The following is a 27,890-nucleotide window of genomic DNA, read 5'->3' on the forward strand; positions in this document are numbered from 1 at the left end:
TCGGGACCAAGGGTATTCCGGATAAGGGGTCTTTCCATAATTTGGATCTCCATACCTTAAGTCTACTAAAACATTAATAAAACATTAATTAAACCCAATAGGATTGTTTTGCATCCAATAAGGATTATTTATATCTTAGTTGGGATCAATTACAAGGTTCTTTTTTATTTCTACATAAAAAAAGGAAATCAGTTTTAAAATTCTGAATTATTTGCTTATAATGGAGTCTATGGGAGACGGGCTTTCCGTAATTCGGAGCTTTCTGGATAATGGGTTTCCGGATAAGGGGTCCAATACCTGTACAGTACTGTTACACTATATGGCTAAAAGTATATGGAAGCCTGCCTGCCTGATAGCTTAATCCAAAACCAAATGTATTAATATAAAGCTGCTTCTACCATCTACTCTTCAGGGAAGGCTTTCCACTAGATATTAGGACATTGTTGGTGGGAATTGGTTCAATTGGTTTCAGGTACTGAAATTAGGAATAAGGCCTCACTCACATGGATGTTCAAGTTCACCCGACAGATGTTCGGTTGGCAAGAGATCAGGGCTCTTTGCAGGGCAATTAAGTTCTTCCAATCCTATCTCAGCAAACCTACTGTGTATGAACCTTGCTTTGTACATTATGGTGCCTTCGTTAAACTACCCAGCTCAGAATTGTCAAGAATGTCAATGTATGATCATACACTTGTGTCAGCAAGTACTTTTGGTCATATAGTATACCTTTACAGTGCAGAATTCTCCCTTCTCCAGCCTCTCTCCTACCCTAGAGCAGGCAGGGATGTAGGGATGTGATTGGGCAGAAGGGCGAGGGGGAAAGCGTTGGTTATGCATGCCTGGCCCCTCCAAAGATTTTTTTGTTGTGGGGCCCTGCATCACATAGTTACCCTGCATCACATAGTTACCCTACTGCTTATGACCCTCCCTATTTCTATCTCTTTAAAAATGATCCAAAGTAAAGTATAATAATGGAACTGGGAGAAAATATTTTCTGTGCTACATCACTTTCTATACCTATTCTGCATAGTGGTACAACACAGAGAATGGGTTTTATATTAGACCTTACCATGTTGTTTGATAACCTTACAGGTAGTACATACAGCAAGGGACCTACTAATTATGCTGTTTAAAATAAATTATTTTAAAACACTTTGGTGTTACTGTTCCTTTAAGAAAAAATGGGGAACTAAAGCACCATAAGGAACAGATTTCTACGACTGATAAAAACAAATACATTCCAGGCACTTTATGAGGAGATGCTACATTGCTGCTAGACCTTACAGAGCCTCTCCAGAGGATTTCTACTTGATTTGGCTACCCATGAACTTGGCTAAATAAGGCTGATTGGATTATTGGCCTCATTGACTCTCTGAAGACCCGTTATGAAAGGATGAATCAATGTGGCCCTCACCCAAGGAAATCTTCAAACATGTCTAATAAATATCAAAGATGCAGCCTGTCGAGAAGCTCCCATATAAGAATAATAAGCCGCCAAGTTGGCATTTTATTATGGATCATGTATGTCCAGCTTGACACCAAGGAATTTAGTTCGTTTCTTCTCCTTCTACTTCATGGTAAGTAAGTAGATTTACCCTATGATCATGTTTCCCTAAGCCACTGAAGCGAGTGAGATTTTGCTGTTCTCCTGGAACCATATGACCCTGACTGTTACCCCAATATATTATTTATTTGTAACACTGTGTATATCCATGTATTTGAAGAGATGCTAAAAGAAAATCCAACCTTACACACCAACAACATTACAGTGAAACCAACTGCCCTATAGTTACAGTTAGAAAAATAATACAGACACCACCATATATGACTGTGATTTGTGAATATTTATTTACATTTATTATTAAAATGACACGGTAAAGTCTAATTAGGTTTAATTAAATACAGAATATGGGATCTGTCCTCTGGAACAACACATTAATCAATACTCTGGAATAATGCAGCTTAATTACCATGAAGTGCAAGGTACCATCTTATTATTAGGGAGAAAAAGGTAATCAGTTGGAGCTTTCCAGTAATGAATTTGCAGATAATAGATCATATGCCTATACAAGTATGGGATCTGTTATCCGCAAACCTGTTATCCAGAAATTTCCAAATTACAGGCAGGGCATCTCCCATAGACTCGATTTTAATCAGATAATTAAAAATTTAAAATAAATTCCCTTTTTCTCTGTAATTTAAAACAGTACCTTGTACTTTATCCCAACTAGGATACAATAAATCCATATTGTAGGCAAAAGAATCCTATTGGGTTTATTTAAAGTTTAAATGATTTTTAGTTTATGTGTTACCCAAAAAAGTGCAAACAGAAGAACTCACTAGTTGAAATGTTGGGTTTGGGTGCCTGAGGGAGCGGAATCACAAGAACTTGGTCAGGCACTCCAAAAGTACCAACAATGACGGTTCAAATAAAGTAAAGTAAGTACAAATGTTTATTGAGTATTACATGTCTAAAATAAAGCCCGACGTCCAAAAAAATTCACTTCAGCTGGGGGGCACATGGGACATAACTTTTCAGTTAGTTTGTGAGCACGCGGGTCAGATTCAATTAGTGCAAACTAAATGAACAGTTATGTCCCATATGACCCCCCCTCAAGTCACTGATTGGTTACTGATGGCTAACAGCTTAGAGAGCTGTAAAGGAGGTATTAGTGATCTGGCTATTATGTTAGGCATTTGCTCACTCCAGCCTTTAGAGATTACATTTTTGGCTTACTTTTAGAAATATTTTTTATTCAGTTTATCTTACCCAGTTTAATTTTACACTTAAATGTTCCTTTAATGACTCGATAGTAATATATTTACCACAACTCCCAACATTTAAGTTTTAATCAGTAGAAACATCACATGGTATAAGGTAATTTGCCATAGATAAGACCCCACCCACTGTAAAATATCTCTATAGCAAGGTGAGTTTTACAATCAAATTTTTCACTCCGAATACACTTGTTTAAGAAACAGGACTTAATTGGGATCTTCAATTACATATGACAGGTCCAGAATTAAACTGGCAGTGTTAACAGCCACTTGTAAGGCGTTACATTTTGCAGCAAAACAGTCAAAAACAAACTTGTCCGACTTTGGGTATAATTGTTTTTCTGTGCTCCCCTGAGGACAGAATGGTTCGTACCTACTTCCCAGAGCACTGCACTTTAACCCTTCTAATTTCCTGTGCGTTCCACACCCGCATTGCTGCCCAGTATCTGAGCAATGGAAATCCACAGCACCATCAGGAGCAGCAGACCAGCAATGACCCATCTGTAGATCAATGGACATTTCTCCTCCGTCGTGTTCCAGATTTCGTGCTAGAGCCTCTAATGAGATGCAAAAGCAATCGGCCACCAGCTGGTACTCTGCCGCTGTGCAGTTCAGCTCTGTCAGGCCACTGCTGTGCATATTGGCACTCTGAAACAGAGTAAAATCACAGCTAAGCTCTAGCTAATACTGGATAGATATTAACTACTTCTATGGTCATAATGTTTATATACTCAGAGGTTTGTTAGTTATAACGGTTTGGAAAATCACTTGGACCTGACACATTAGCTACAGCTTTATATACAAATATATATATATATATACAAATATATATATATACAGCATGAAATAATCCATGGCCGGCACACCCTTAAAATTCAAAAAATTTTTTTTGGCTGTGCACCCCACAGAATACTAAAGCCTTGGAGTGCAGACACCATCAGGACTGATATATATATATATATATATATATATATATATATATATATATATATATAAATATGTGTGTGTGTGTGTAACTAAGTACATATGCTGACTGCCTAGAGATAGAGTTTTATATTATGGTGCATCCAGACACAAAGAAAACAATACCAACCTGAAGACCATTATCAGTGAAGCCTCTGGTATATTCCCAGTACAGAAAATGTGTATGCAATATATATTAGAAATGCTTTACTTAAAACAGCAATGGAGCATGATAAGTAGGATGCTCTTTGAAACAGGGGTAAAAAAATGAAATTATTTATCTTGTTCACTAAATATAGTCATTAACAGTCACAGCATGATTAAATTGGCCCATGGTGCACGCTCCTGTGTGCAACAGTAACTAAAAGCCCAAAAAAAGGTGGGAGGGGATATATAAGGGTGTACAGGGTAGCTGCAAGCTATTTCCTACATGCTGAATTATCTCTAACAAGGATGTCCAAGCTCAGGGTCATTTATTTCTTAATTACAATCTAGCTTCTGGCTTTTGATGGGGTGCATTAAATTAGACAGTTCTATTTTGCAGTAATAATTTTACCTTGTATCTCAGCAATGCTGCCAAGTGTGTTTCTGTGCAGCCACCACCAAGCAACACCCATGGGTTCTTAAGAGTGAGCTGTAATACACGCTCTGCTGCCTCGCAGGTCCGCTGCAATAAAAATGAAGATGTTGTTATTTATTAAATCACTGTTCAAAGCAAAACAGGTTAATAACTGTATAAATCACCCCATTCACTTAATGATCCAGACAATTTTGGAATTAACTTTAAAAAAAATGGTACCGTTGGACAATTCAGTAATTTATAATTGGTCTCCAGTTCCAGGCTGGAACAGAAGCAGCCATTCCTTTATCTCCTAAATTAAAAACAGTCAGTGATATATATTCTAGCCTCCCGTTAGGGAAATTGGGTTTATTAAAGTACAATAAAATAAAGTCACCAGCTAAATCTGCAAGATGTATTCTCTAGTTTTATTTTGCCATTTATCAAATATTTGTTTAATGCTGACACAAAACACCAGAATAAATATAAGAATAAGATTTTAGACTTAGTATTGTAACAAAACCATGATAAATTTGCAAGAAACTAGTTACAAGGCAGAACTACTAAGAAAAAAATAAAATATAATATGCAACAGAACTTCAGGAAAAAAAGTGCAAAACCTCACAAATTCTATGTGCTCAAAACTTTGCAAAAGTCAATAATAGTTGGTGCCCAATGACATTTATATTGCTACTGAACTTATATAAGCTCTTGAAGCTAGTCCTAGGGGCAGCTCTTATTGCTTATTTAAACAACTTTGCATACAGGGTCTGGCTGTGCTATACACCTAGTGCCAGATTGGAAATAAGGTGCAAGGTAGAGAGATTTTGGTATCACCAGGCAGCACTGTATTTATGGGCAAGGGCCAAATATCTGTGCTCCATTGAGCACATAGAGTTTAGAAAAGTGAATGGCAGGTGGTTAAGTGTAAAAAACATAAGGAGTAATTTATAATACCAGGGGGCACAAGTGCAAGAGGGTGGCCCTTAGTCACATTTACTAGCACTTCTGCCCCCCAGGGTTGCCGTTCTCTGCACAGAGTGCCTGCTGCTACTACCTTGTATCTCAGACGGGCCCCTGCCCGCCTATTTTAAATCTAGTGCATTGAATCTCTGCTCCATTAGAGAGGAATGATCAGAAAATTAGAATTTGACCAAGCAGCCACACATATAAGCCTTTTGACTTCACAAACTCACCTTTAAGCTTATGCCCAGTTGGACAACTTTCTCATGGCATTTAATCAATGTAGGAACATAAGCCAAGTGGCAGTTGATCTGGCTTTGAAAACCTTGTCAGTAATGGGTCAAAACTGCAAGTGCAAGCGATTGCTTGGATTTTTACAGATTACTAAAAGCTTTACGGGGCAGGGACCTCCTTCCTACTGTGTCTCATACCACATGGCACTTATTCCCTGTGCATATTATATATATATATATATATATATATATATATTTATTGTATTTATTTATTTATTATAACACTTGTCCTCCCTGTGTGTAATTTTGTATTTTGAAAGATTGTACAGCACTGCGTACCCTTGTGGCGATTTATAAATAAAGTTATACATACATACATACATAATGACATCCTATACAAGGTGGAACACTTACTTTACTGTTAAAAATGAAACAAAAAAAAATAATTCTAGACTAGTAACACATGGTATTGGTAAGGAAGATAAAATACTACAGAAAAGGGCAAGACTTGTGACATAGTGAAACATGGACTTACCATAAGCTCTTTTAATGATGTCTCATTTCGATTACAGAGGACAAAGCTGCACACTGAGTTGCCAGTGGGAATAAGGTGTATATAATGCTTAGATCCCATAGACATTTTATGAAGACCTTGCAAGCTGCCATAGCAAGTGTCAGGGATGGAGCTAAGAGAAGCTATAGGTTGTGCACCTGTTATTGGAAAGGGAGCAAAAATATTGTCATGTAAAAACTTTTTCAACCAAAAATAGGTTACAACTGATAAAGCAAAGAGAGGAGAGGACAATGAATCATGTTCATACTTTTAAGGTCACTATGAATATTCACAATAGCACTTGCTCATCACATCACTTGGCTGAAGATTACCCCTTTTAACTTATACACTATTTAAAGAAAAATTACCTGTCATTTGACTCACGGGTTCCATTAAAGCTGCACCTAATCTATCCACTGCAACGACACTGTGCTCTTTAAGGTATTGCTTCAAGGATGGATGGACAACTTTTTGACACAGAAGGAAGTTGACACGGTCCTCAACTAATTTTTTCCCAAGAATCAAGAGTTGGTCCAGCATAACATTTTCCGTGTCAACGCTATTTAGTATGTTCAGAGTCCCTTCTCCTGTATCACAAAGGTCTCCAGATAGTGAGATGGAAAACAAAGCTAGCTTAATTTCTGCAAATGGTAATCCACTGGAAGGTACAGATCTGCTCCAACAAAACTCGGGCATTTCAATGAGAAGGCCAGGCACCACGGAGGATTCTGATACACTGTGACCTTCAATTGGTACAATAACACTTTTCCCTAAAACAATATTGGGCCCAGACTTATCAGGAATGGTACAGATGAAGGCTTTTAGGATTAACGTGCTGATGTAATCTGCTTCTTGGGTAGTCAGCATACAAGCCGGCTTGCTAGACACCACAGAACGTATTAAGCATAACAATGGCTTGCTGCTATTAAAATCTACTTTTACTTTACATGCACAGTCATCAGCACTCAGATAACTAATACACATGTTCAGAAGACTCCTGCTTACTTTAATTACTGTGTGCCGTGCTATGTTTAAATTGAAAAAGTGATCGACCAAATAGCAACACAGACTGGCTGCAAAAAGGCCAGAATCACTGAAGCAAGATATATGATTCCTTATGGATGCTACAAGCAGCTTTGCCACTGGTTTGCTGACAGAAAAGCTATTGAATAAGGCAGAGGACTGTGATGTAGTGAGAACACATCCACCTGTGCCATTATGGACTTGTTTGATTCTGCCTAGTGGGCCATAACATGACATAATAACACCATGCAGCACACTAAGTGAGTCCCTCACAGACTGGATATTCATTGGGCCCGTTGTACAAACGGATGGCTTTTTAGCTTCAACTCTGGACATGGTAAAATACTGATCTGATTGCAGAACAATAAATACAGTCTGTAATTAAAGATTCATTTTTTTTATTCACATTATCTCAAAATCTATAAAATGAACATCCCCCATCTCAGATCACATCAGCATAATGACAAAACATACACCCCACCAACAATCATGCACCATGCTGTCTTGTTTTGTGGATGGAAGTGAAGTAGCCAGTTGGATCATTCACTGTTTTTGGACTCTTTCAGTTGTAAATTTGACTTTGCAGACTGTTTTGCCAGCTTCTGAATAAAGTATGTTCCAAAATGAATGCCTAAAAAGGATATGCCAGCAACCCACAGCCAGTTCTTTCGTAACCACGTCTGTTTTTTAATCATCCTTCTTGAATTAATAAATGGAGATATAAGCTAGGACGGTTATCTGAAGGAAATTGGAAGAAAAAAGAGACAGTGATTGTTTATGAATGCTACCTGTTGTAAAAGGGTTTTCATTCACATATAATATTGCTTTTAAGAGAGCTTATTGGGAATATTTTCTAAGCAGGTAAAATAAGCATTACAAGCATTCCAGAAGCCCATTGTAAACATAAAGTAAACAAGAAGTTGACAAATATTTAATTACACATGATAAATGCCTAAAAAAGAGTGAAAATCTTGGTATAATATATGTAACCTAACAGCCAAGCCACTACTTTTCCTCTATCAAACCTCAACAAGGTTGGGGGTTACAAGTATTTTGATGAACCTTTAACAGACCACGAAAACGTACCTAGATCAAGTTATGTGTAGGTTATTTGGCCTTTTTCGCTGTGTTTTTTTCTACAGCATATCCAGTTATGGCAGGCTCTGGTTCTAGAGTGTCTTCTCTTTCAGGCTGGAATATTGGGTTTGACTTAATATTATACCATCCCCAATGTACAAGTCCAAGACCTGTTCCCATAACAATTAAAACTTTGTAGTTCTTCCAAAGGTTTCCTAGCCCCATACCTCAGATTATCTAAATAAAAGAAAGACATAAAAAATAGGAAATATGTCTGTCACAGAAAAAAACCCTAAACATTATGCTTTATGAGTAGGCAAGATCAGCAGGAAGACTGCATGCAGGTTTCATGGGCACTCCCTGATCTCTCGAAGTTCTTTAAGCTGAGGACAGTATCAGCATGCACTAAAAAGTCTACAGAAAATCAGAACCGGCACACATGAGACTAAGGAAAACACACCGAAATATAATGCACAGTTTCCTTTAACACATTTAAGCACATGTCTTGTGGCAGCTCTGAGTTTTATGCAGTTTACAGACTTATTAACCAGTCAGCAACATCATTCTGTGCTACTACTGTTCTATCCCTGTCACATTTATACGAGAACATTCATTGTACAAGGATGTCTTTCTCAGTCATTCCTTGAAAACATTGCACATAACGACAATATAGTTGTATAACTAACTTATAAGACAAGGAAATATACAACAACTGGGAGGTGCCAAAATTTTAGGCCGCTCGGGGCTAGTGCTCCTGTTAGGAGAAAACTGCACTGGCTTTCCCCAGACGAAGGAAAGCAGACAATTCACTCCATATGCTCCCAGCCTTATAGTGGTAGTTCACCTACAAGTTACCTTTTACTAAGATGGTCGGTCATTTATTAGAAAGTTTTGTTCTTTTTTTTTTTTTTTATTTCTTATAGTTTTTAAATGATTTGTTTCTTTATTCTGATTCTTCCCGCTTTCAAATAGGGGTCACACTGACAACAGCAGACAAGAAACTTTGTATATTTATTACTTATTTTTTTTCAAGTCACTGGTTGCTAGAGTAATGTGGACCTTAGCAACCAAATAGTTTTTGAAGTTAAATTGATACTGAACTCTTCCTATAACTGAGACACCAACTAACCCCTTGTCATTAGGGTAATAATGATCAACTCCAGGCATTTTGGATACCTTATTTTATGTTAAGGTGCATATGTTTTTTCCAGAAGGCTCTTCTATTTACATTCCATTTACAGATTGGTATTTTATAAATAAATGTTAATAATAGTAATAATACATGACGACAGCCATTCATATGTTCAAATAACAACAAAGCAGTAAAGTTGCGTTTTAAGAGCCCTTATTTGGTCCTCTTGTGAAAAAAGCATGCTATACACTGTATTATTAAACAAAGTATACTTTTTATTGTTATATTGGTTTATATAGTCTCCCTTTACGACTATTACTTAGTTCCTGGTTCCTGAAAGCATGCCTAATACACACACAGACTCATGCAACCCACATATAAACCAAAGCACAGAGAACCCAATAAATGAAAGCCATTTAGCCACCACTCACCAGCAGTCTCTTTATACTACCAATAAGGATAAAGACTGTCCCAAGCGAGGACACAAGGTCATGCCAGCAAACAGGTTGGGCAGCGAAGCCACTCACTAGGGCGCAGCTTGATGACGTCACGCCCCCTGACGCAGATGTAACTTTTAGGATAACAAATTAATAACGCTACTCCGGGAATTTGCCCCGTTAACGCAATGCATACCAATATCTAAAAACATGTCGGTAATTTCAACTTGGCATAGTGCGTCACGTGGTATTTTTTTAACGTCAAGCCATTTGTCATTAGGTATAAGTCGCTGTAACAGAAGGCGCTGGTGGGGGGGGTGTAGCCATGGAAACGTTGACGCGCTGGGATTCCCGTGTTTTCAAAGACGGATTTACTGTAGACCGTTTGTGCATTCCGATTAAATCGAAACGAAGGCCTACTATGTTTTCCTGAAACTCGTAAATAATCGATTGGTCGTAACGAGGACTTTTGCCTCTTTCCGGCTACCGTAGCGTCCATCATTGAATGGGGAAGGCGCTGCTGCTTTGCCCATACTAAGTATTTCCCCCCTAGGTATTAGCGCGGTTTCTTGTTGCTGCTTCGCAGTCTCCAGCTCATGGGACCGTGGGGGATGTAGGCAAGAGAGGGATTAAAGGCATTTGTCTCTAAGGTAAAGGCGGCAAAATATTGTCTAAACATAACGATTAGGCATATGTGCAACCTCTAGTGGCCTTCTATTGCTGTACTACTGTTCCCATAAGCCCCTTTCAGCAGAGTTCAGTACTACTTCAGCAAAAGGACCCAGCGAGTTATATAGTGAATGCACTATTGTAAAATATAAGTCATAAAGGAGTTCCATGACCATATATAATCACTGGAGCATATTCAGCAGCTGATTTGTGTGGACCATTTAGGCAGATCTGGGGAGAAAACCTGCCTCTTAATTGTTTAATGTAACTGTAAATTAAGTATTTATTATTAAAACTACCCCCTGTTCATTTACTGTTCTGCTGTACAGTTCTGCCTACATAAGTGCTATATAAATAAAAATACAGTGATTTTAAGTTGTTGCACTGCCACCTAGTGGCAGCTTTATAACTATTAGTGCAATGTGCATCAAACATGATGTATTTATTTTTTTTAAATTTTGATTAAAGGCAACAAATACATTTTAAAAAGCTAGTGTTTTTTGTAGTGGTTGACGTAAGCTTAATATGTTGAAAGGAGTGTATGCGCTTCACTGTAATAATAAAGGCCCACCCACAGTCACATAAAGCCTCACCCATTGGCACACCAACCAACATGACTATTGTTGCATTTTCTTTAAAAGGGATATAATGGGTAAAAAACAAGAATGTGCCAGTGCATTATACTCCTCCAAATACTGAAGAAATATACTTAAAAAAAATATGTGATTGTGCTGATTTATTGAAAATTTCCCCAAAAAACTTTCTAGTCCCACCCATCTGTTGTTTCACTAGCCACTGGCTACTTTCTCAGGCTGTGCAGGGGAGCTGACAGTACCGCACTGTGCAATAGGAACCAATCAGCAGCTAGGTGGACCTAATAGGGAACCAGGGTTGGACTGGGCCGCACAGACATCGAGAAAAATCCCGGTGGGCCCGACCCTTGCCGGCGCTTCCCCTGCCTGACTGGTCCTCCCCTAATGCATTAAATTTCCGCCTGCTCAGGGGAGGACATCGGGGGGGTTTGGGGAAGCGGACGGCGGGGGCACTTGCAGGGCCCCTGGGACAGGAGCACCCCCCTGTAGGGAACTGACATTTGTCTTTCCTTGTGTGACGTTAGTGCAGCTATTGGTTATTCCCCTCCTACTGTGCTTCTGGCAGGAACTGTTAGAACATGCCCACATTTTCATTTGAACCACGGACACGAAATTTAAAAGATCATATAGGGAGCTCCAATAACAGGGCTTATTTTTAAAGATAATAATTTTTAGCTGCCCCGTATATTGTTTGCCTACAGGAATAGGGGGTGGGCTTTAAAACTCCTTTAAAAGCAAAGTTTTTTTTAAATTGAAAGTTGGACTGAGGATGTAGCCAGTACTTCATGACCCAGTGACCATGACAGCCCTAGCAGTTCCTTGCACTATACATGTTGCATTGTTTTTTTTTGTTTTTTATTTTGCTTTTAATACCTGAGGTGAGGGTGTTCACTGATAACGCTGGTATGTAATAATTACCCCTGTGTATAGTCACTCAGCAGCTTTGTTTATTTCATAACAAGTTATGTCATGGAACAGTGGCCTCAGCAATTTATGATACCACAGCCCCAGCAATATTTAATACTTTATTTTTTTTATCCCGTGTATTAGCACTGACTATCGGATTATAGTACAGAAGTTATCAGTGTTCCCTGCAATCATGCTCCAACCTGTTTATCAGATAAAAATATTCTGAACTTTCGCCACTCGGCAAGATCATCACATTCTGTGTGTTTTTAGTCTTAATTACAATTGAGCAATTCCGAATTCAGCATTTTTATTTTTCAATGTGAATTGGAGAAGAGTTTTGGGAAAGTGTGAAAGTAACAATACAGAATGTCAAGACAGGATGATTCTGGCTGATTCATGTTGTAATAAATCTGTAATTTCCCCAGGAGCATGTTGCTAGTGCAATTTTATAGACTCCTGACCAAGCTTTTTTTTTTAAATGAGTATTTATGTTTTTATGACCCCACCTGATGTTGCCTTGCGCAATTGCTAGTACTTGTACAGAGATCAGGAGAGCATTGCACTCTTCATAATATGTTCCTTTGATTCATGTGATTTTTCTGCAAACCTGAAGAAGAATATTTTTCTCACAGAAGCACATTTGGCCCCGTAATTGGTATTTATTGGAACTACCATACTGATTTCATCTTCTAATTGAAAGCTATAGGTTTTGAAACAAAACAAAAAACTCAAGCACTAGGGAACAAAAAACAAAATATCTGTTTTTTTTATCCATAATTGTTCAGTTGAAGAGATAAGCATAGTTTTAAATTATTGTCATTGCTGTAACATAATTGCAAGTGCCTAGATAAGTTTTAAAGGGCAAGGAAAATATATCGATAGGGGGCTGAGTTGACTCTCAGATTTAAAAATAACATTCTCAGACTAAGCAGAAGAGGACCATAGCCAGCATCAAATTTGAATTGTTTCATTGCCAATAAGCCACACCTTTATCTTGTAGACCCTTAGGACTCATTTAGAAATACTTATATAGAACTTTTCTTTCAGGGGATAATTCCAGCAGATAACGTAAGCTTAATTGGCACTTCTTAGTTAAATTAGTTTGAAAAAAGGGAATTCAACCCTTTCAGATAAACCCCCATGTAAGATGTGATATAATAATATGCCCTCTTCCTGAGGAGCAGACACAAATTCCACACCAATAAGTGTACATTAAAGGGAAGATATTATTACAATTAAATGATTATTTAAACTAAAACAGTACTTACACTATATACTATTACAGATTATTTATAGTCTACGTTATAGTTACCAACAAACAGTGAAAGAAAACGTGGTGGCTTTCATTACCCATAAGATATGGTAGTTATAGACCCATACAAACCAATAAAAATAATGGCAAAAACAAGATATAAGTTTCTTACAACTCATCTAATAATCACTGATAAACAGATTATTGGGTTTTTAAATGGAAACTCTCACTACGAAAGAAAATCCACCATGTTCTGTTGGGTATTTTAAAAATCTATCCATCGGAAACGTATCCTTAGAATTGTTGTGATATCCCATGTTTTATTTGTTGGTTTTCACATATAAATCTATTTTTCCTGCTGCAGAACAGCTGACTCATTGTGATTCCCAGACTGATGGTTACACCATCGTATAACTGTTCTGTTGGGAGAGGCTGTGCCATTTGCTTTATTCTTGGCTTGAGGGAGAATAATGGGCATTTTGTGCCAATAAATGCATCCTCAGAATGTCGTTGAATGCAGTAGGAAGCGGCAGGGGCTTGGGGCTTTCGGTGCAGTCAGCCCGTGTGCTGTAGAATTTGGAATTTCTGAATTGTAATTAGTCTAAAAACACACAGATCTTGCTGAGTGGTGAGAGTTAGTACAGGTAGTACAGTACTATCATATTGCAATATACATTTATAAACTTATCAAATTTTTCATATGTCACATTATTTGGTATAAAAACATACATTTCAGTAACTGCCTAAGCAGTACCTATGCTTAGAAAGCCTGTGGTATATTTTCCAACCAGTGGTCCCAGGTTCTGTGGGACAGTTCACAATCGTCCAAAAAGGGGCAGGTTGGACAAGTGGAAGGCGTTTTGGGTGGATTAGGGTCAAGTCTAAGTGCCTTGTGCTTTGCAGATTGGTGGAAGAAATGTTCTGCTTCTCTTCAGTTTGCTTTTGCCCTTTTCTTTTGCAATGTCTAATTAGAGTTGGCGCTCTTATATAACTACACACACCAGAATATAGTTAAAAACACACAAATGATTTTTATTTGCTTGTAGTACAAAACATAAAAGTAAAATTAATTAAAAAGGTTTATGGTATATATACAATACACTTTTAATCTTATAGCACATTAGCGGCATCTGTCTGCTTGGGATATACTTTTATTTCATTACATCGGCTTCTTGCTTTACTCTGTATAGGAGAAGGGAAAAACTAATTAATCCCTTATTAAATAATCGCTTCTCCAAGCTACTTGCTGATACAATAGTTGATCTTATATGATCATATTGGGTGGGAATCCTGATATAAGTAGATACTAACTGTAACTCTGTAAGAATATTGTATATCATACAGGCTCCATATAAAAGATATTTTTAATCCATAAAAGAATCACACTATCTGACTTTTAACGTGTATGCTCCGCTTGAAAATGTATATAAACCATAAACCTTTTTTTATTAATTTTACTTTTATGTTTTGTACTATGAGCAAATAAAAATCATTTGTGTATTTTTAACCTTACTCTTGTGTGTGTAGTTATATAATAAGCACGCCAACTCTAATTAGACATTCACTATATATTACATGGGATTAGGTGGAGGAAGGCGGCTCACTATCTATAAAACACATTCAATTTAATAATCTCTTATTTTTTTTTGTTTTTGTTGTGTGGTAAAATTTGGAAATATTGTTGCAATATTTATTCAGTCATTCAATAAGTATTTTGTTAATTGTTTTTTTAATTGGCCCTTGTGTATAATACTACATGAGACAACCTTTAATCTCTTGCAGATCTTGATTTTGAACTTTTTTGCCATGAACAAGCTTGTTGTAAAGGTATGTATTTCAAACTGAAATGAAAATGACATGCAAAGTACCAAAGTAGTATCTATCTATCTATCTATCTATCTATGATCTGTCATCATCTATCTATCTATAGATTAGGCTAGAATTAATACTTATTTATACTTTGAAAGTTGCCGCCAAGGCTCCATATTTTCCCACTCTTTTAAAGAAATGCAACAATCAAGTGCTGAGGTTTATTCTCTAGTCTGCATTGTTTTTTTTCTCTTAATCAGCCATATTGGGCTTAAGTTGGCAGATAATCACCAATAAAACTAATAAAGCTGCATGGATGAATAGTAATTATTTCAGCTGCAAGCCAAGACAGAGTCTTCTGCATATATCTGCGTGTGTTCTTATTTTTTTTTTTTTTTATAATAAGTAAGCTTCCCACATTATCCCTACATCTAGGAACAAAACAATCCTTCCAGAATCCAAGACCTCCTTTCTTAAAATATCAGTGGATGCTCTGGTGTTTGCTGGAAGGATCTACTGGTGAATAAGGCACCACAGAGTTTATTGTATGGTCCCATAATATAATTATACAGTTATCATATTCCCCTCTTAAGGGCCTTTTCTCCAGTTTAAACATTCCCAGCATGGCAATTCTTTCTTTATAATTTCTATTACCTTTGTCAGCTTAGTCGCTCTTCTCTGTACTTTTTCTTTTTCAATTATTTGAGCACTGGAGACCAATACGGTACTGCATATTCTTGAAAGGGCATTACCAGTGCATCTGCCACTTAGCTGCCCAGATTGGCAGCTTGTCCAGAAACCCCTGCCAGGATGCTACATCCCGCATGAAATTAATTGACCTGTATAGTCTTATTAGCAATATCATTAATCTAAAAAACATTAAAGTAAAGTGGACCCAATACATCACCCTGCTGTGCCTGACTAAGAACCCATGTAGTGAATGCACCATTGACAAGCTCTCTCTGTACTGGGTTCATTAGCCAGGTTTCTATAAATGTGCAAACAGCATTACAACGAACTTAATTAAAAAGCAGTTGCTTATGTGACACTATTTCAGTTTTGCTAAAATCTAAATAGATTACGTCTGCTGCAGCCCAGTTATCCAACTTACTACTTAAATCATCATAAAAAGCTATTAAATTTGTCTGAAATGACCAGGTCCTTTCATAAAGCCATGACTACTTATTATGCCATTCTCCAGAACAGTGCTGTCCAACTTCTGTTGTACCGAGGGCCGGAATTTTTCCGACCTACACGGTGGAGGGCCGATAATGGAAGCCAGTTTTGACCACTCCCCTTTTTGAAACCGCACCCACTTGAAACCACACCCATGTTATCACATGAACATACCCATATTAATGGTTGTAGTGCCATACTTTCACTGTGTTTACCATTCTTGGCTGGTTTGTGCCATACTTGGCCTGTGTGTGCCATACTCTGCCTGTGTGTGCCATACTCTGCCTTCCCTACCCTGCCTGTGTGTGCCATACTCTGCCTGTGTGTGCCATACTCTGCCTTCCCTACCCTGCCTGTGTGTGCCATACTCTGCCTTCCCTACCCTGCCTGTGTGTGCCATACTCTGCTTGCCCTATGATGCCTGTGTGTATGGCACACACAGGCAGCATACAGTGACACAATGCTGGCACTGCTCCTACAGTCTGCACAATAACTATGTATTAAAAAACTTTTTAATTGAAGTACCACCTCAGTATATGATCTTTTTGTAGTGTGCAGGGATTATTTGTGGGTTTCTACTGCTCCTGAGGTGTGAACAATGGGGGTGATTACAGCCTGAGCCTGAGGTGTGAACACTGCAGGGGGTGAACAATGCAGAGATTAAAAGGTGTGAACAACACAAGGGATTACATATTTAAACAATACAGCCTGATTACAGCCTGAATCTGAGGTGTGAGCAATGCAGGGGGCCAGTTAATCTCAGTACTGATACCATTTAAAGCTTACACAAGAGTAAGGCATCAAAGCAGCCAGACAGGTGGGGGGCCACAGAGAGGGGGGTCGCGGGCCGCCAGTTGGACAGCACTACTCCAGAACATAACTGCCAATGTGATCCCTTAACATACCAGATACAAAGTTATCTGAGAAAAAGTGACCTAGGTAAAACTGAACTAAGCTCTCAAATACTCAAGGGTCTATTCCATTAGGGGCCTTCACTTGAGATTCATATGGGCTTTTCTTATATGAAGCTTATATGAACAATTCTAGATGAATATGCAATAGGGCAGAGGGAAAATAAGGAAATAGGGTTTGGAAATAAGGGGTGTGTATTTTCGATGAACTCTAGTTCATATAGAAACTTGTTTGTTCATGCAGCAAAGCTGACTGTTTGTGTTGTTACAGCTCACAGAGTAGGCTTGATTAACTCTTTGTGAAGATTTATATTGGTCAGTAAAATTTCTTTAAAAAAATCCCATTTGCTGAGAAGGGAAATAAGAGGAACTGGAGTAGTATGCTCGTTAAATTTTATCTAAATTATTAGAATATCCCTCCAGTAGGTGGCAGTTTCAATATGAAATCATCTATCCCCCTGATCTACAATCATAAACCCAATGGATGTCAAGGCCTTAAGGTGGTCATACACTTATCGGCCCATGTAGCTCGTTGATGCGGCCCCCGAACCAACTGCGCCTATACCGGTCATTCTAATTCAATCGTATGACCATTGGTCGCACAAAAGATCGTTCCCACCCTCCACTGACGTTCAGGGCTGAATTGTCACATATGGAGGTAGAAACAATAGGCAATTATACCTCTACCTGGCGATTCAGCTCTGAACGTAGATTTTGCTCTGGGGCCTTTAATGGTGCCCGATCAAAACCTTTTAACCTGGCTGATCGATGAGTAGACCGATATCCGCAACCTTCAAGCAGCCATACACACACTGAATATCATACGAAATGAGGTTTCGTACGATATTATTGGTGCGTGTATGGTCGGCTTTAGTGTGATGTTTCTTAGGCAGCAGTGTTCATTTCATGTTTTCTATTGACTCCAGTCAGAGGCACAAAAATGCATTGGAGCTAAAGCCATTGCAACTTAGACGGAACTGCTCGGTGAATGGCACTTTATTGCTTTCAGACTTGCCGCATACTTTTGTACCAAGTTATTGCACCAGCAATAGTAATCAAGGCCTGTACAGTAGCAAGTTGGATAGATTAGCAGACAATGATAATAAGATGCAGTACAGGTAAAGAACCCATTATCCAGAATGCTTGGGACCTAAGGTTTTCTGGATAAGGGGTCTTTCCGTAATTTGGATCTCCATACTACTAAAAAATCATTAAAACATTAATTAAACCCGATAGGATTGTTTCAACTCTATTAAGAATTAATAGAAAAGAAATACAATCTGAATTATTTGATTAAAATGCAGTTCGTGGGAGATGGCCTCCCCGTAATTTGGAGCTTTCTGGATAATGGGTTTCTGGATAACAGATCCCATACCTGTACTGCCAAAAAGTGTAGATCTTAACCCAGTGTGACGTGGGGTCCAAGTGCAAATGCCTCAAACCTTCAACTTGAGACATTTAATAATATCAGGCACTCACAGACCCCTACATTTGTTTCTAAGTGTCTTCTTGACATTAAGATACACAAAGGGAGAGCATAGTAATTATGGTGTCTACTTGGGTTTCCCCTTAGGTTCCTTGCCAGACACCATAGGTTAAATAGCTACTATGAAACTAACCTTAATGCTTGTTCTTTTTATAGGCTTTATTGTCCAGAATGTTAGAGACCTTAGGTTTTCTGGATAAGGGATCTTTTTGTAATTTGGATTTCCATACCTCACCACACTATTACCTTAAATATTAAATAAACCCAATAAGATTGTTTTGCCACCAATATAGATTAGTTGGGATCAAGTACAAGGTACTGTTTTATTATTACAGAGAAAAAGGGAATCGTCTAAAAGTGAGATTGATATACTTAAATGGAGTCTATGGGCGATGGCCTTTCTGTAATTTGCAGCTTTTTGGATAAAGGGTTTCTGAATAAAGACTTGGGATATGTTTGGGGGCCTTAGAGTGTAAGCTCCACTGGGGGTGAGGACTAATGTACAATTTCTATAAAGCTCTGTTTAACATGCTGGCAGCCATAGGCTGAGTATAATAAAGATTTAGGGATGCTTAGCCCCCACCAAAAAAAAAACCCAGAAACAATACACACACATATAATTATAAATTTCCCGGTAGAGAGCCTTCTGTTGGTAGCATCCCCTCCTCCTACCCTGCTGGTGCTGTATAATAAAGCATAATAATAACAATAATAATAGGTGGCTAAAAATGATTTAATCCTGGCATATACCTTAGTAAAGAAGAAACTTCTTAGGAACCTTACTAGTGCATTTAACCTAGTACAGGTATGGGACCTGTTATCCAGAATGCTCGGGACCTGGTGTTTTCTGGAGAAGGGGTCTTTCTGTAATTCGGATCTCCTACCTTAAGTCTGCTAAAGAATTTATTTAAACTGTAATTAAACCCAGTAGGACTGTTTTGCCCCCAATAAGGAGTAATTATATCTTCGCTGGGATCAAGTACAGGTACTGTTTTATTATTACAGAGAAAAGGGAATCATTTAACCATTAAATAAACCCAATAGGGCTGTTCTGCCCCCAATAAGGGGTAATTATATCTTAGTTGGGATCAAGTACAGGTACTGTTTTATTATTACAGAGAAAAGGGAATCATTTAACCATTAAATAAACCCAATAGGGCTGTTCTGCCCCCAATAAGGGGTAATTATATCTTAGTTGGGATCAAGTACAGGTACTGTTTTATTATTACAGAGAAAAGGGAATCATTTAACCATTAAATAAACCCAATAGGGCTGTTCTGCCCCCAATAAGGGGTAATTATATCTTAGCTGGGATCAAGTACAGGTACTGTTTTATTATTACAGAGAAAAGGGAATCATTTAACCATTAAATAAACCCAATAGGGCTGTTCTGCCCCCAATAAGGGGTAATTATATCTTAGCTGGGATCAAGTACAGGTACTGTTTTATTATTACAGAGAAAAGGGGAATCATTTTTAAAAATTGGAATTATTTGCTTATAACAAAATCTATGGGAGATGGCCTTTACGTAATTCGGTACTTTCTGGATAAAGGGTTTCCAGATAGGTGGTCCGATACCTGTATTAAACCTGTAATATTTGCAGGTTTGCCATAGAATTTTCTGATCATGGACTATTGTCCCTTGACATATAAGAACATATTTATAGATATTTAGAATTACTTTTGTTATGCCACATGCAAACACACAGCGATAAAGTGCCAATACTTTGGATCTGTGTTTTATGAGGTTATAAATATGCCCCTTAATTTTGATGCATTATATTTGCAAGTTCTCGTAGTTCATTTATTTAAACAAATCAGCGGTTACATACTTTATATTGCATTGTACAATTATCTGCTACAGCTTATAAAGTTTTCCTTTTTCTTTTTAAATAGCATAAACTGTATATACGTCTCCCAGCTTTTATATACAGCACAGCATAGAAATGGTATCACCATGTTGCTATCACTTTAAGTATGTGCACTTCTTACCTCATTTGTATGTGCACACTCCTGCCATACGCATCTAACAACCTCCTTAATCTGACGTTCTCTAGAAAATCTAAGCATTTAAGTAGGTTGAGTCCCCCCCGTGATCGGTATCAGCCCCTCTCGTGCACATGTGGAGGCGACACGTCAAGCCATTGTATATTTTACATTGCTTGAAACTCTTTTTATGCACATTTAACACTTGTAGGCTCTCTCCAATCTCTCAGCAACTCCATTAAGCTGCACCATGGCCGGGGGCCAAAAAAGATTGAAATTTATCCGCAGGTGGCCCCGTTAGATTTACATTTCCATTCTCACAATTTGTAAACAGTATATTGCATCTGAGACTTAAAGTAAACCGATGCGGCAGGATTTCATACAGAAATGGAAAGCTTTACTGATCTTTTCAAAGCCGAATGTGTTGTCATTTAAAAGCACCAATAGAAATGTTATGCACTATTCGTATGCATTTCTCTTGTTTGCCTATAGAAACGCAGGGTTATAACCAACCTGAGACCTTTCAAATACATCGTTTTTACTGTGCATGTGTATTTTTTTTCGAAATTGTATAATTTGATAAGGATTCCTTATCAATATTCCCTCTAAGCTGTGTGCTCGTACACACACACACAAATTTTGAAGCCAGGGCACACAACAAATGACAAGCAAATCGGCACATTGATACAGTCCTACAGGTTTCTACAGGCCCCAATGGAGGATACAATTGTTGGCCCTAGGGTCAACGATAGAATCAGCCAGACTTGATGCAAAAAGCAGGACAACTAGCAGGAAAACAACTGCTCCCTTATCAGACTAGGACATCTGGACTGCCATGTATGGCTGTTATAAAGGAGAACTAAACCCTAAAAATGAATCTGGCTTAAAACGAGAAGGAAAGGTATAAACTAAGTAAGCTTTATCAGTAAGGTCTATGTAAATACAGTCATAAGCACTTACAGTAATGCTGCACCTCTATCAAAAGAAACACAGGGTTTCTTGTCTCTTTTTTTGTTAACATGATGTTCCAGTGTCAGTGTCTGACTTCCTCTCTCAGAAACATCCTTTATTTCCGGGGCCAGAGTCTGCGCAGTTCTCTTCTCTCTCCCCTCCCACTAGAATGCTAAGAACTCCCCCCCCCCCCCCATAAGGAATGTGTGATCTCAGCTATAATGGCTAGACTGCAGGCAGGAAGCTACTTAAAATGGCAGCTGCTATCTTAAGCAAATGGAGAAAGCTTCTAAAGCTGTTTACTCAGTTATGGTAATGGTTTCTGCAGAATAAATATATTGTTCTAGGTGGCACTAATGTGGCAAATCTATTGGCAGCCATCTCCCATAGACTCCGTTTCAATCAAATCATTCAGATGTCTAAAATTATTTCCTTTTTCACTGTACTAAAACTGTACCTTGTACTTGATCCCAACTAAGATATAATTAATCCTTATTGGAGGCAAAACAATTCTATTGGGTTTAATTACTGTTTAAATAAATTTTTTTAGTAGACTTAAGGTATGGAGATCCAAATTACAGAAAGGTCCCTTATCCGGAAAACCCCAGGTCCCGAGCATTCTGGATAATTGGTCCCATACCTGTAGTATTTTTTTTATGTAAATATAATAGAATCCCCATTTTATGTTTTTTAGGGGACAACAAAAAAAATGGTGTAAAATCTGGCAAAATATAATATCAGGAAATGCATTATGCATGATATATTGGTGAGACCACAAAAAACAGTGCATAATGAGAAAAAAAACGTAAAATTTGGGTATGTAAAATTGATGTTTCACTGTACACATATACACTGTAGTTGCATGCTTAAAAAATTGCAGTGGGTTAGTGAAGGAACCATAATACCAATTAGTAAGTAGCCCCTCTCTGCTTCAATAGTCGCATGGTATTTCTCAGTTCTAGATGGGAACTGCCATAGTCACAACCGTGCAACATACTGAAAGGGCCGTAAAAGGCTGTAAGTTAATGTTATATACATAATGGATACCTATAATAATACAGGTATGGAATCTGTTATCCAGAACCCATTATCCAGAAAACTTTGAATTACGGGAAGGCCATCTCCCATAGAGTCCATTTTGAGCAAATCATTTTAATTTTTAAAAATGATTTCCCTTTTCTCTGTAATAATAAAACAGTACTTGTACTTGATCCCAACTAAGATATAATTACCCCTTATTGGGGGCAGAACAGCCCTATTGGGTTTATTTAATGGTTAAATGATTCCCTTTTCTCTGTAATAATAAAACAGTACCTGTACTTGATCCCAACTAAGATATAATTACCCCTTATTGGGGGCAAAATAATCCTATTGGGTTTATTTCATGCTTAAATTATCTTTAGCAGACTTAAGGTAGGAGATCCAAATTATGGAAAGACCCCTTATCGGGACAACTCCAGGTCCCGAGCATTCTGGCTACCAGGTCCCATACCTGTATTTGTTATGCTTTTGTGGGCTATTTTATCAGGACCTAGATAACCTTCATGTGTATTTAAAAAGTGTTCTTTTTAATGCTCGATGCTTAACTTAAGTTGAAATAAAGTTGCATTTCCATAAGTGTACGCAGCCACATTCAGCAGATCCAGATCACTGTTTCTTTTGCCTGAAACACCTGATGCTGCATGGTCTGTTTATTCAGCAGAACATGGGAAATGGCAGTTCTTTACTGTCCTCACCCCCTGCTGCTCTTTGGCTCCGTAGAGTGCAAGCAACTGACTAAGAATGAAGTAGTGAATGGAAAATATTCTTCCTGCGGCCTGTTGCTGCACCTGTAATAACATATTATTAGTGTTACTAACTATTCCCAGTTACTAGCGTAAATGAATATTCTTTCATATAGCCAAAAAGAAGCCGGCTGAGTTTGGCAATGTTAAAGGGGTAGTTCACCTTTAAGTTAATGGCCAATACTAAGCAACTTTTCAGTCGGTCTTCATTTTTTTTAAATAGTTTTTTATACTTTATTCTTCTGCTTCTTTCCACCTTTCAAATGGGCGTCACTGACCCCAAGCAGCAAAATCTATTGCTCTATGAGGCTACAGTTGTATTATTATTGTTACTTTTTATTACTTATCTTTGTATCCAGCCTCTCTCCTATTTATATATTTGTTTCAAATATAAATTACTCCATGAATACTAAGGTAATTTGGACCCTAGCTACCAGATAACTCCTGAAATCCCAAACTGGGAGCTGCTGAATAAAAACTGGAATAATTAAAAAAAAAAACCACCAATAATATAAAATGAAGACCAATTGCAAATTGTGTCAGAATAGCCCTCTCTACATCATACTAAAAGTTAACTAAAAGGAGAACAACCCTTTTAATCTCATTGTTAGAACTCATCAATATTAAAAGCATGGTTGGCATCACTAATTAGAGTAGATGAAAATAACAGTAGAAAGGTAGTTAAGGAGTTAAGGTTGTCCCCTTTTCTGGGAAACAATTACCTGCCTTCCTATATTTTTTTTAGTTTTGTTCTCCATTAATCCTGTGTTGGCATCAAGTATTGTTTAACTTGCTAGGTGGCCTCCCTGGAAGGACTTCCATTTTAGTTATCAATAAATGATGGCACATTCCACAGTGCTATAGCCAGCAGGGGGAGCAGTTCATCCATGATTGAGCATTTGGTGACATTGTCTTTCAGAGTATGTATGGACTCAATGAAATGGAGAAAAAAAAAAAGCTGACTCTGTAGAAAATACTGTGTATGTACATTTATCAGAAGAACAAAGCAAGTACAAAGTTCTGACTGCACATGTTTTTCGCCTAAAGACTGTGCAATATGCTAGGTTTGTTCCGTGTAATACACAGTGCCTCACATAGTACTGGCTTGCATGTTCTCCATGAAAAAAGCGACATTTGAGGACTTGTAAATAACATGTCCATGCCCCGCCACCTGATTATTGTAAGGGTTATAACTGTACTTATATCTTGCTGACCCCAATGCTACAAGTTACGATTTTACGATTATTGGCTAAATAAAAGGGGGGCCCACTGGGATTGCTGGTGGAACAGCAGTATATAAGGGCACTAAAGGGTAGAGCATCTGCAGACATATAAGATAGTATCCCCCACTAGCTTAGCCTGCAGATATATACTAGTCATTGGGTTTCTGTAATGCACTGGAATTGCACCTTTTTGTCATTTAGTGATATAGATTGTATGTGATAATTTTACTGACTTCAACAGCCAGGATGAGAAATAAAAGGTTGTGCATTTTTTTTTATAGTGAAAGTTTATTGGAAACTCATGTAAAATAAACAGACAGTCTTTATCAGTCATGATCAGTCAATCAGCAATGGGACTGAGCATGAATATGTTACATACAGCACATAAAAACACAGAGTATATGCCAACACATTATACTACTAATGGTAAAATACTTTGGCTGTAAAGCACAGTACAGGGCTCACAATGAGTAAAGATACTGTCCGCATATCAGTCTCTTTGAAATAATTGCATTTAAACTTAAAATACTTTATTGAACAATACTACAGACTTGATCACCCTCCTCAGGGCTATTGTGAATACATAATCTCGCAGTAAGCTTAGGATCAGTCACAATCAAACCACTAAGCTTCCTTTATGCAACACATAATTCTCTAGGCATTGGATGCCATATACACACCCATTCCATTTATTAGTCAAGGGGTAATAACATAAGGCCTTTGTAGGGGTAAGTCTCTTGGTTTAGGCTTCAGTTGCCCAATAGACTTGATCTTGGGTGCTGCCACAGTTACTTTTAATTTCTCTTACATGTTTAAAATTCCCCTTTGCATGTTCAGCATTCTTCCAACTAAACCCTGTTATGGCAGCAATGAGTCAATAAGTGGCTTATGGATGGGTTTGGGGACCTGTAAGTTCTGTTCAACTTCTTCCACACAGTATTCTCCTACACACTTTGCAGTTGTAAGGAATAGAGTTGTGTCATCTGTTTGTATCCCAGCCTTCTCTAAGGGGAGGAATCAAGAGCCGGAGAGTAGGCAGTTATATTGCTGACTGGCCGGCAGCATCTAATGGGGTTATGTAATAAAAGGCACTAAGTTTGCCCAGAAGCAGTGACATATCAGCCAATAAGATGTTTGTTTGTAAGCAGGGTGACCCTGCTGATTGGTTGGTATGGGTTACTGCTCCTGGGCATACTTAGTGCTTTTTATTACATATCAGGGTAAGTATGTTATCTGGAAATCCATTATCCAGAAAGTTCCGAATTACAGAAAGGTCATCCCCCATAGACTTCATAATATGCAAATAATTCAGATTTTTAGAAATTATTTCCCTTTTCTCTATAATAATAAAATAGTACCTGATGCTTTATCCGTTTTGGAGGCAAACAATCCTATTGGGATTATTTAATGTTTAAATTATTTTTTTAGAAGACTTGAACTCTGTTGATCCAAATTATGGAAAGATCCCTTATCTGGAAAACTCCAGGTCTTGTATTCTAGATAACAGGTCCCATACCCGTATAACAAAATTTAAAGACTAAGAGAAAGGAAAATTGTCCTACTTACATAAGTTACATTAGATGCTTAGTATATTTAGTAGTTGCAATTAATTGTACTGTCAGTATAGGAACGGATCACTACTATTGCATAAGATGCCAGAAAGCAATCTGTACACGATCTTTAGTATTATGGAATGGCACAGCCATTTGTTACATGGGTAGGCCTGTGGCCTTGGGATAAACAGATTGCAGATTAAAGCTCAGCACTTTTGTAAACCTTATTGCTGCAATAGTGCTGAATAGTTCTCTACTACTATAGAATGGGGCAGAGTCATTAGTAAGGTGGCTGGGCCTCTGATTGTGCTTGGATTCCATGTCCAAATGTATGTTATATGATAATAGGAAATATCAATAGAAGGCAGGGGCACTTGCTATGCTGGGCCATTGCTTTCTGGGGCCCATTTTACTTTGAGCTACTACTACTTTTTTTAGTTGACTGAGAGGATGGTCCCTGAGACATTTTGTCCTGTATAGTCCTACTGTGTCTAAATACAGGAAGAACAAATCCACAAACGGACAAACTTTTATAGCAGGCAATAGCCCTTTATGTGGCTATTTAAGCCTGCATCCTTCTCTACCCATTGCTGGATAATTGAGCTCTTTGCAGTGATCAAGTCTCCTGAGTTTCTACCCCAAGTATCCTGTGTTACTGTAAGTCTTTTTCTGCCCTGCCCTTTTTGCCCTTATTCTCACTCCCTGGTTTTTGAGCCCTGGCCTGTAGTTTGGATTCTTGTTTTCCTTCTGCCTGCCCTGACCTTCTTCTTGTTTCACAAACTGTTTTGCCTGCTGCCTGCCCAGACCATTGCCTGTACTCAGCCTTTATTTGCCTGCTGCCTGCCTAGAATATATACGCCTTTTTGTTATTTTAAGATCCAGGAATGCACTTGCAGTTAGGACAGATATCAGGGCAGTGCAGTTGGTACCAATTTGGAATTCATTGATGATCAAATCACCATGAATATTTAATACATGATTTTTGGTTAGAATAAGACTCCCCAACATTTTTTTTATCAGATCATCAGTTCTTTATCTAGATTGAATTGATTTACTTGCATCTGTTTAACCCAACAACATAGCAGATCAACAATTTACTAACTGCTTACTTGGTAGGGTTTGCCCAGAGGATGTGGATTTGCTTTGCAAAAATCTAACTATATAGGGCAGTCCCAAACCCTTTCACCTGTCCCAGACAGCCCCAAACCACCAAGTCCTTGTCACTACCAAGTGACAGCTTCATAGTCACCAACATGTAAAAAATAAAACTTCCCAGGTATTTATTTCTGCTGTGGTGGTACAGTATAGCTATAATTAGTGCACCACACTTATTGTACATGCATAATACAAACTACTGACTATGATACAGGTAAAGGATCTATTATCCAGAAAGCATGGGACCTAAGGTTTTACAGATAAGGGATCTTTCTATAATTTGGATTATCAAACCCCATAGGATTGTTTTGACTTCAATAGGGATTAATTATATCTTAGTTAGGATCAAGTATATGGCACTCTTTTATTATTACAGAGATAAAGGAAACCATTCCTAAAAATTAGAATTATTTGGGGTATGGCCTTCCAATAATTCGGAGCATTCTGGATAACAGGTTTCCGAGTAACAGATCCCATACCTGTACTCTTAGAAGTTCAATTGTTTAAGCAAACTATTTCAATAACTCTAACTTTTAGAGCAAGAGAAGAAACACTGACAATTGCTTTGTGGTTATTAGACAGGTTGGATACTTTAGAAGAGCTGGGCAGTTTGAATTGTGGGGATATTTCCTGGAACATTAAATCCCTCCAAACTATTCTAAAAATGTATCAGTTCCTAGGAATAGGGGAGAGTTGCCAGTTATTGAGGCATCAT

At 37.9% G+C, this 27,890-nt stretch overlaps 2 protein-coding genes across 7 annotated transcripts in view; one reads left to right on the forward strand and one right to left on the reverse strand.

Annotated features, from left to right (window-relative positions):
• Positions 1-1,825: 1,825 nt before the first annotated feature.
• On the reverse strand, positions 1,826-9,802 carry mkks (McKusick-Kaufman syndrome). 2 transcript variants are annotated; one of them, XM_002931737.5, is made up of 6 exons: positions 9,713-9,802; positions 8,159-8,386; positions 6,418-7,810; positions 6,032-6,207; positions 4,298-4,408; positions 1,826-3,426 (listed from the first exon to the last, which is right to left on the reverse strand). In XM_002931737.5, exons 3-6 carry the CDS (start codon positions 7,406-7,408, stop codon positions 2,986-2,988), a joined length of 1,719 nt encoding a protein of 572 aa, XP_002931783.1. In that variant the 5' UTR covers positions 7,409-7,810; positions 8,159-8,386; positions 9,713-9,802; the 3' UTR covers positions 1,826-2,985. The 2 variants fall into 2 exon arrangements, with proteins under 2 accessions (XP_002931783.1, XP_004914779.1); XM_004914722.4 differs by lacking the exon at positions 8,159-8,386.
• Positions 9,772-27,890, forward strand: part of slx4ip (SLX4 interacting protein) — a 93,708-nt gene continuing 75,589 nt past the window's right edge. The window contains exons 1-2 of one of the 5 annotated variants that reach the window (XM_031901418.1): positions 9,772-9,848; positions 14,924-14,968. In XM_031901418.1, coding sequence (XP_031757278.1) covers positions 14,948-14,968 — 21 coding nt within the window. In that variant the 5' untranslated portion in view covers positions 9,772-9,848; positions 14,924-14,947. 5 annotated transcript variants of the gene reach the window in all.

This window comes from Xenopus tropicalis, chromosome 5 (assembly GCF_000004195.4).
Source record: "Xenopus tropicalis strain Nigerian chromosome 5, UCB_Xtro_10.0, whole genome shotgun sequence".
NCBI lineage: Eukaryota > Metazoa > Chordata > Amphibia > Anura > Pipidae > Xenopus > Xenopus tropicalis.